The sequence below is a fragment of the Bemisia tabaci genome, chromosome 5 (genome assembly GCF_918797505.1).
Source record: "Bemisia tabaci chromosome 5, PGI_BMITA_v3".
Taxonomy (NCBI): Eukaryota; Metazoa; Arthropoda; class Insecta; order Hemiptera; family Aleyrodidae; genus Bemisia; species Bemisia tabaci.
In genome coordinates this window covers 10,198,135-10,208,200 of record NC_092797.1, presented here as the reverse complement: position 1 = coordinate 10,208,200, position 10,066 = coordinate 10,198,135, and the positions used below count along the sequence as shown (strand labels likewise).

General features: G+C 38.3%; 1 protein-coding gene across 1 annotated transcript; it reads left to right on the top strand.

The window, feature by feature from the left end:
- The first annotated feature begins 2,898 nt into the window (after nt 1-2,898).
- LOC109034556 (pseudouridine-5'-phosphatase) lies at nt 2,899-8,226 on the top strand. The gene is made up of 4 exons (XM_019047775.2): nt 2,899-3,444; nt 4,002-4,220; nt 6,260-6,492; nt 7,075-8,226. Exons 1-4 carry the CDS (start codon nt 3,339-3,341, stop codon nt 7,246-7,248), a joined length of 732 nt encoding a protein of 243 aa, XP_018903320.2. The 5' UTR covers nt 2,899-3,338; the 3' UTR covers nt 7,249-8,226.
- Nucleotides 8,227-10,066: the final 1,840 nt, after the last annotated feature.

The window sequence follows — 10,066 nt, the reverse complement described above, 5'->3', positions numbered from 1 at the left end:
TTTCAAGTAAAATCGTTTTTTCCCGAGAGAAATTTGGCAACGTCTGAAGGTTCATACGGCGCTCTTCCTTAGCACGGCAGTATAAAGGATATCGACGATGTAAGTCGGAAATCTCATAACTCGGTTTACGACGTCGCAGACTTCCTGCCATACTTTATTTTGTAAACGGAAAACTACTGAACGGCAATTCTTTGAAACTTCCGTGATTTTTCTACTCTGCGTGAACAAAATTCTGCAAAAACTTCTAGGAATGATACCAATTTGTTATCCTTTAAAAAAATAACATAGAGGCGGAGAATTTTCAGAAGCCGCAAATGAGATACGTGATTGCCGACTGACACCGTCAATATGTTCCCTTGAAATTTTCATATATTTTAGATTAAATTGCGTGTAAAATTGTCTGAAAATTTCGAGGACAAAATATTCACAATTTTCCCAGTTAATTCGGTTTTCCGGAGAGAAATTCGGCAACGTCTGAAGGCTCATACGGCGTTCTTCCTTAGCACGGCAGTATAAAGGATATGCTCCATGAGATGCGTCCCCAGCTACTCACGAATTTCAATATCTTGGCAAGAAGCTATAATAAGGCTCTGGTCATAAACTCGGGCCTGTCTTAAATTGGCCTGCTTCTCCGAAAGACGTGATCTCGGTGATCGTCTCCGGTGTGAACTTGCCACTTGCCACAGGAGTTGAGTTCAATGTCGACGCATTGATCTTCTCTTTTGAGACGCCCGCAGAAGGCCACTCCGGGTGCATCGTGCGGGGAACCCTCATCCTTGCGATATCCCGATTTAGTCGAGAAGCTGTCGCCATGTAACCGCAGGTTGATCTGGAAAACCAATTAGGAGGCTCCATGTCCAGGAACCGAGTCAGAAACAAACTCTTGACGACAAACCTACGCTGGAAAAATGTTTGAATGCACGGAATAGATTGCTGATTCAGCAATTAAATTGTTAAGAAATATGTCCGACATGTTTCAAATGTACACTTTACAGTAGTGGAAACCTACCTACCTACTTCAACTACGGAGGTGGTTAAATTAGCAATTTTTTATCGTCAGTAGTGATGACGGTTCTTGGACCTAACTTTCACGGAGATCGATTCTTTTCCCTCTGAATCAGAATCGGTTCCAAATCGTCTTAATTTTTCTTTTTATTCCGCAAATTTGCCTCATTAATTGTTAGAAACGAAAGAATAATTTACGGCAAACACATATTTACGGCAATAGTGATGTTCTTTTCTCTCATGAGAGATCCAACCTCATCTGTTTTTTCCTCGGAAATCAAGGATCAAATTAGATTGGATCGGAGGGCATTGGATCGGTTTATGGCGACTTGAGCATATTATATTGCCTAATTTTGAAATTGGTGGTGAAAGTCAGAATTTTTGGATAGATCTTTCGAGAGATCGATTCTTCCGATTGGATCTTTGCATTAAATTGATTCTTCCTGGCTATAATTCAGATTGATTCTTAGTCCGAAAATAGTCGTCATTACCTATGAGTCCAAATTTACTGCTTGTCAACCAAAGTCAAGGTTCTCTTTTTGTCTGTCTAAATGATTACTTTGAAAGCCTCCAAAAGAAGCAGAGAGATGAATCGTCTGTTACGGAGACTAATATGGAAGATGAAAACCTTACAGCTGAATTCCAAGTGAAATCGGAACCATCTCAAGAAGATTTTAGAAACGGTGAGACCTCAGAAAACCCCAGTTCTATATGCAGTGAACTAGCCGATGCTAATTCAAGGTACTTGTTTTTGTGTGGTGAAATTGATTTTGCAATACGGAACTATCATTTCTGGTTCATCCTTAAAAGCTCTTCTCTGCATCAGGGCCAGATTTTTACCTATACTTGCCACCCGTGGGCCGCCTGTATTTTGCTGCCCCCTTCTCATTCGTTTTGAAACATCAATAAAAACCATCAAATGAACGTGCCAGCGGGGAGGAGTGCATAAGACGCGTTTACTTATATTGAACACATTTTTTGGGAAAGCCGTGAGAACACTACTAGCAAAAGTTCACGGAACTTTGCGCGAAAGTTATGTCTCGTAAACCTATCTCTGTGTGGACAAGGCCTTCCATTCATAAGAAATAAACGAAAAAATTATGAAAGAACAAACATAAATGTGGATTAATGATTTTAACTTCCGCCGCCGCGCCACGCAGACCGCACCGTGTTTGGCGCAATGCGTGAAGTATTCCGACAGTCTTGTAGGCGCTATAAGTTTCACGCCAACCGCTGCTGAACGCACTGTGTTTGACGCAATGCGTGAAGTATTCACGCAGTCTTGTAGGCGCTATGCGTTTCACGCTGATCGCACTGTGTTTGCCGCAATGCGTGAAGTATTTGTGCAGTCATGTAGGGGCTAATACGTGTTACATGCCGATCACCGCGCCGAGGGCTTCTCCTTTTCACCTCGTCATTGTTTCTCTCTAAGTCCAGGCCAAATTGAGTGTTTGGTTTCTCTCTGAACTCGACTAATTAAAGGTGCTGTCTCTTGTATCACTGAAAGACGACAAAAGTAGAAATTACTATACTCTCAGAAAATTAGAGATTTTGTCGCCTTTTCTCGTTTGTAATTTTTTTTTTCTAAATTCGAATTTTCTATACCTACAATTAAAAACATTTCAAAATTTGCCGCCCCTCAATGAGCCAGAAATGAAATATGCATGCCTCATTGTCAAATTAATTTCAAATAGCTCTAGGCAAGCTGTAGAATCTAACAGGACAGGCTGCAATGGATTTTCGCTAATATGAAAGAAACGTGACAATGCAAATATTTTTCAGTACGAAGGTTCTGAAAAGCAATAATCAATTCGCATTTCATTAATCAAAGTGAAACAGATTACTTGATTACTCACAATCCTTTATGTAATCATCAAACTAAACATTACTCACTTATATTGTAACTGTCTGAAATTCTGTTTTGAGCCCTGCTCATCCGCATGTTCACTGATTTTTCTCTTCTCCCCGGTTTAATGCCATCCTCTGTCACTGGGTAATAGGCGTCAAAGTATTACATTTCCAAAAATTTCTCCTAGATATTGATAACCAAAAATAAAAATTAATAAATTACATTATGATCTATCTGAAATCATTTGAGCAGATGGATCGATCGCAGTGGAATGTTATCTACATAGGGGGTCCAATTTAGTAGAAATCCTTAACGTTTGAGGGAAATTTGCGCGTAGCAGGTACACCATGTCTCTTTACCTATTGAAAAAAACCGATTAAAAGACTTCTCAACAATGCTGTCATTATCACAAGTGATCTTTGTTTGACACAATTTTGCCTAGTTTTTCTGCTGATTTTTTTATTTAGAATGTAGACAAAAAAAAATGAAGCTTTTTATTGGATTTGTGATAATAGTCACCAGCATTGATGCAGTCTTATCCTTCTCGCCTGTGAAAGCGGTCATTTTTGACATGGATGGTCTTCTTCTAGGTAAGTCCAAATCAATGTTTTAATTCACAAGGTTTAAGTTTAGCTCCTATATCAGCGATACGTTAGTGAAAATTGATTGATTTTAATTTCAAAAATTTGATTGTGTCCTACAGATTTTTTACTTTCATGTGCGATCAATAGAGAAGCTTTATTTTGATGTCGCAAGCCGAAAAACTATCATAGTATTTAAAAATATCTATTTCTACCTATTTCATTTAGTGAACACACGCACATACACATACGCTAAAAGAAAAGGAAATACTCTACATACCTGCATAAAGTTATTAGAAAATAATCTGATGAAAGCAAGAGGAAACCTCATCCATTTGGGTTTTTCTGCAAGAGAGAAAAATGCTAGAGGGAATTTGCAATGAGTCAAAGTGAGACGAATATTCTTAACTTTACGTCGATGATTTGCTCTAATCCACCTAATCAATCTATATTTTTCATTTTATTAAATAAATGGTACCTAGCAACATATTAAGCTTTATTGTGGAGGGTTGATACAAATAAAGTGGTTGATATAATACTAGGTGCAACTGATTGTGATCTTTCAGACTCAGAAGAGGTATATTTCAAGGCACACTCAGATGTTTGCAGGAGGTTCAATAAAACTTACACGAAGGAAGTTAAAATGAAAGTAATGGGTACACAACCAAATCTTTCAGCTAAAACTATAGTGGATACATTAAACATAAACATCACACCGGAGGCTTATCGAGCTGAATACGAAAAATTAATCGGTCAGCGATTAATTTCGATAGATTTTATGCCAGGTAAGTCGCTAGCTCTATTTATTGTTTAAGACACGTCATCTTCAAGTTATTTTGATCAGTCAAATATTTTAAAACCGTTTAAAAATTAACAGGTAGAGCAGCATGTTTATAGTTATTTCCATAATATCAATGCCCGTGCTCACCGTGTTTGCGTTTATTCAAGCTTCTTAAAGGACTTCAAAATTTTACTTCCAGCAAGTGAAAAAGTCCCAAAGCTATTGATACAGCAGAGGTTGCTTTGATCATATTTTAGTAGATATATCTTTTCCCTTATTTATCTATCTAGGTGGTACTTTTCCTTTATGACAGAGATTTTACCTCATTTAGTGTGGATCTCAAATGAGCAATTGTGGAAAATAGGGACATTTGCAGGGCTGGATTCGCCTACTTGCCGCCCATGGGCCGCCAGTATTTTGCCGCCCCCCTCTCATTCCTTTTGGAACTCGATAAAACCATCCTATGAACGTGCCAGGGGGGGAGGGGTGCAATAGACACATTTACTCGTGTTGAACAAATTTTTTGGGAAAACCCTGTCAACACTCCTAGCAAAAGTTCACGAAACTTTGCGCGAAAGTTAAGTTCCGTAAACCTATCTCTGTGTGGACAAGGCCATCCATTCATAAGAAAAAATTATGAAAGAACAAACATAAATGTGGTTTACTAATTTTGACTTCCGCCGCCGCGCCGCGCAGACCGCACCGTGTTGGACGCAATGCGTGAAGTATTTACGTAGTCTTCTAGGCGCTATGCGTTTAAGGATGACCGCACTGTGTTTGGCGCAATACGTGAAGTATTCATTAAATTCAGAACGGAAATTTTGAAACACCGCAATGGAGATACGTGGTTTCGCACTTCGTTCGGACCGATACGGACATCCAACAAGCTTAAATAGTTGCATCAAGTCCCCGTCACCGCCGACCAACGCGTTTGTCGATCGAATCAACTACAGGTATTATGCGTAGGAAGTCAAAACGCCTTCAATTTTTTGAACGCAATGCGGACATCCGTCGAGGTTGTATATTTGTATCAAGGCGCCGTAGCAAGCGCGTCCCATTGTTTATCGTTAGAGACGAATTTAAGTTGAGAGAGGCCAGTCATAATGCCCTCGAATTTATACATACATGTTTTCCGGCAAATGAGAGACGACGTTTCTCCATTTGCGACGTTGCAGACTTCCTTAGAAATTTTATTTTTCTTTCGAGAAGCTGGTCAACAAGAAAATAAAATTCTCCATACTTTTTCATATTCGATAGCGTGGATTTGGTTCAAAATTTTAAGTCGTAAATTTGGATTGTTTCTCATCGAAGAGATGAATTTAGAACGAAAATTTTGAAACACTGCAATGGAGGTACGTGGTTTGGCACATCAGTCGGACCGATACGGACATCCAACAAGCTTAAATAGTTGCATCAAGTCCCCGTCACCGCCGTACGGTGGATCGAGTCAATGAGAAAGGTCAGACATATATTTTTCCACTAGAACTGCAAATTTTCACGTATATTTCGTCAAATTTTAAATTTTTTTCGGTGCCCGTGGAAGAAAATTTCACGAAGAAACCAATAGAATCTCTTTTAGAACCTCAGAATTCTGTATAAATGGAGTTAAAAGCTCTTTAAGTTGCCAAATTTTGTCCGACCTCTCCTATTCACTCGATCCACCGTGCGCCGACCAACGCGTTTGTCGATTGAATCAACTACAGGTATTATGCGTAGGAAGTCAAAACGCCTTCAATTTTTTGAACGCAATACGGACATCCGTCGAGGTTGTATAGTTGTATCAAGGCGCCGTGCCAAGCGCGTCCCATTGTTTATCGTTACAGACGAATTTAAGTTGAGAGAGGCCAGTCATATTGCCCTCAATTTTATACATACATGTTTCCCGGCAAAATGAGAGACGACGTTTCTCCATTTGCGACGTTGCAGACTTCCTTAGAAATTGTGTTTTTCTTTCGAGAAGCTGGTCAACATGAAACTAGAATTCTCCATGATTTTTCGTATTTGATAGCAGAAGATTTGGTTCAAAATTGTTCTGTTTCTTAGGTGCCCAGAAAGTTATAAGGCATCTTACCTCCCATTGCATTCCAATAGCTCTGGCAACAAGTAACACCGCACCATTTTACGAATTGGCAACTATGCATCATAAGCCCGTATTCAACCTTTTTGAGCATATTGTTATTGGGGGAAGTGATCCTGAAGTTAAAAATGGGAAGCCTGCACCTGACATATTTTTAATTTGTGCGAAACGTTTCAAAGATCCTCCAAAGGCAGAGAAGGTAATAGATACTATACATATTCATTTGAATTCAGCCAAATTTAGCTAGGAAAAAATAAGTCTTGCTGTTTTAAAGTGTATTTGTTAAATCAAATATCATAGGCACGAGAGCGGATCTATACTAGCCAATTATTTATGATAGAAATATGTATAGGAATTGTACCTAAGACTCAATAACTATAATACTCTCGCTTCATAAATTAATGAGGTGGATCTGCGGACTCTCATTCTAATAAAAAGTTGGAAGTAGATAAAGGACATTTCAATAGTACATGAAAACTCGAGACATTCAGCAATATAGCTGCTATTTAATAAAATTTGATCGTGAAATACCTTAATATGTATAATAGTCTAATGTGCTTGATACTAGATGGGCTGACAAACAGGGTTGTGCTCCAGTCGTTTGTGCAAGAAGAGATAATAACTGGGGGTGCCTTTGACTAAAGAATATCGAAAATTCAAAACAAAAAAATTACTTGCAAAATTCAATTGCGCCATACATACCTGAAGCAGCCATAAAAGCTGAATACTAGCTTTGAAATCAAGATTGGAACTCTAATGCAACTACAATTTTTAAATACAGGTGCTTGTGTTTGAGGATGCTCCTCAAGGCGTACTCGCGGCCAGACGAGCCGGAATGCAAGTTGTGATGGTACCGGATCCTACTTTGCCAGGAGAATATCAAGTAAATGCAACCAAGGTTATTCCCACGCTGAAGGATTTCATACCAGAAGAATTTGGTTTACCCCCTTACTGATATTGTGGCAATAATTAACAAAGAAAAAATTTCAAACAGTATGAGTGCATGGCTCTATGAACCTTTGCATCTAGAAGGAAGGCTGGCTAACTTTGTCGATAGATTTTAAAATTTGGAAAAAAGAAAAGTAGAGATGAGCATGTTTCTAAAGTAGTCATGGACAAATCAGATAAAACTCATTATATTCTACGGGACTTTTTAATGATAGGATACAACATTGAAAGATCATTCAGATCCCACCTATTGGAAATTGTCAACTCAATAAAGGATAAGAGAGATTTTTTTTGTTGAAAAGCTCTTTTCCGTTAGCACCTAAACAAATTGTGATTTTTTTTTTCATTTTACTTAAAATGGAAAGAAAAGTGGTATTACTAGTATACAATAAAATCCTAGGTTCATACCTGAATTAAATAAATTATGCCCAGTTACAGCGCGTATACTGGCTGTAGATTTCTTTGAAACTGAAAGATGTTAAGTGACATTTTCCTTAAAAAAAAAAAAAACCCGAGACACTTGTTTCAAGTGAACTTGTTTCGCTCAAATCTGTCAGAGGACATTCTAATGACATGGTGACATGTTTTAATCAGTGGCGTGGCGTGAGTGGTCGATTATCGATATTTCCTCATTTGAAGCTGTAGTAAAGAATCGATTATCAAGGTGTTCGCTGCGAACACCTTGATAATCGATCCTTTTCCAAATATTTAAATGGCAGATCAATCGATATATCGCAAAGCACGCCACGCCACTGGTTTTAATGGTTGCCGATGGCACTAGAGTTGAAACTATAGTTTAAATTCATTTCGACACATTCATCGACAGTAAAGTTAAAAGTGCAAATAATGTTTGTAATTGTATGTAATATGTAATTGTATGTGTTACAGTAACTTGTAAGCAAACCGTTTAAAAGAAAACTTTTTTTGTGTGCCAATCTATCGCTTTTCCATTGAATGTATACTGAAATATATATGTAACTTTAAAGGGCAGTGTCTTTTCGATAAGATTTTTCACAAGTTTCCTCAAATATTGGTGTCTTAAAAAGTATAGAGCTGAGCTCTGTGGACGACGTTGATTTTATTTTGTTTAGTGTTTAATTATCAATTGTAGTCTTAATGGTAACACGAAAAATTCGTGACTCCAACTATTTTGACTCACAAATAATGGTGCTGCATATCCGATCAAATGAAGGGACTTTGAGAGATCGCGGTGATCTTCAACAAAGCAGTCATTTAGAGTGCTCGCGGAGGGAGAGTTTGTCCATTTGTAAGTCCCTTTTTTATTGATTGCAGGAAATATGCTAATACGATATTAGCGGCCGTAAGTAATTATTGTAAATTTGAAAATTTTACTGAATTGTATCGACAGCTAAAGAAAATTTAGTGAAAAAGCATAATTTACGTGAAGCGTGAAAAGCTATTTTAGTATTTATTCTCATTAGTAAAGAGCCTCGCCAAAAAGTGGTGTTTTTTCGCCCCTTTTTTTATACCCGAGTTGGTCAACCGGACAGTGCTCAAATGAAAGCCTATGGTAAGGCAAACTTCCATGCAAAGTTTCAACTTGAAGTGACCCCTGGTTTAGGCTGTACAGCGTTGCCAATTTTCCAGTTTCATGTGCTAAAATCAAGGATATTGGACTATTAGTCCGGGGCATAAGTAGACTAGTACACCCAAGTTGGTCAACGGGACAGGGCTCAAACGAAAGCTCATGGTAAGGCAAACTTCCAGGAAAAGTTTCAACTTGAAGTGAAACTTCGTTTAGGCTGTACAGCGTTGCCAATTTTCCATTTTTATGCGCTAAACTCACGAAATACTGAATCATCATGGTTCAACAGACTATTATACCCGAGTTGGTCAACGAAACAAGGCTCAAACGAAAGCTTATGGTAAGGCAAACTTCCAGGAAAAGTTTCAACTTGAAGTGAAACCTCGTTTAGGCTGTACAGCGTTGGCAATTTTCCATTTTTATACGCGCTATACTCACGAAATACTGAATCATCATGGTTCAACAGACTATTATACCCGAGTTGGTCAACGAGACAAGGCTCAAACGAAAGCTTATGGTAAAGCAAACTTCCAGGAAAAGTTTCAACTTGAAGTGAAACCTCGTTTAGGCTGTACAGCTTCGCCAATTTTTCATTTTTATGCGCTATACTCACGAAATACTGAATCATCATGGTTCAACAGACTATTATACCCGAGTTGGTCAACGAGACAAGGCTCGAACGAAAGCTTATGGTAAGGCAAACTTCTGGGAAAAGTTTCAACTTGAAGTGAAAACTCGTTTAGGCTGTACAGCGTCGCCAATTTTTCATTTTTATGCGCTAAACTCACGAAATACTGAATCATCATGGTTCAACAGACTATTATACCCGAGTTGGTCAACGAGACAAGGCTCAAACGAAAGCTTATGGTAAGGCAAACTTCCGGGAAAAGTTTCAACTTGAAGTGAAAACTCGTTTAGGCTGTACAGCGTTTCCAATTTTCCATTTTTATGTGCCAAAATGAAGGAATTCGGGACTAATAGTCCAACGCATCATAATTAAACAGACTAGTGCATCGGTCCACGAGCTGAATACTACCCTGAGATCGAATAGAAGCGCAACGAAAGGCCATCGTGAACTTTTCGAAGCAGTGTTGCCAATTTATTATTAATTTTTTCAACATAAAATGAGGGGTTTTCCGAGATTTTTGGCGGAAAACGTACCCTTAAATGCCTTAAAATGGTAATATAGACTTAAAAATTCGTCTTCTCTTTTAAAAATCAATCCGATAGTATTGTATGGTAATAGTTTGCCTACCTTGTATGGTGAAGGAACCTGAAA

Excerpts from the sequence above, each read along its gene's own strand:
- LOC109034556 (XM_019047775.2), top strand. The coding sequence starts at position 3,339 with ATGAAGCTTTTTATTGGATTTGTGATAATAGTCACCAGCATTGATGCA. Across the intron at positions 3,445-4,001 it reads CATGGATGGTCTTCTTCTAG|ACTCAGAAGAGGTATATTTC; the intron begins GTAAGTCCAAAT and ends GTGATCTTTCAG. Across the intron at positions 4,221-6,259 it reads TTCGATAGATTTTATGCCAG|GTGCCCAGAAAGTTATAAGG; the intron begins GTAAGTCGCTAG and ends TCTGTTTCTTAG.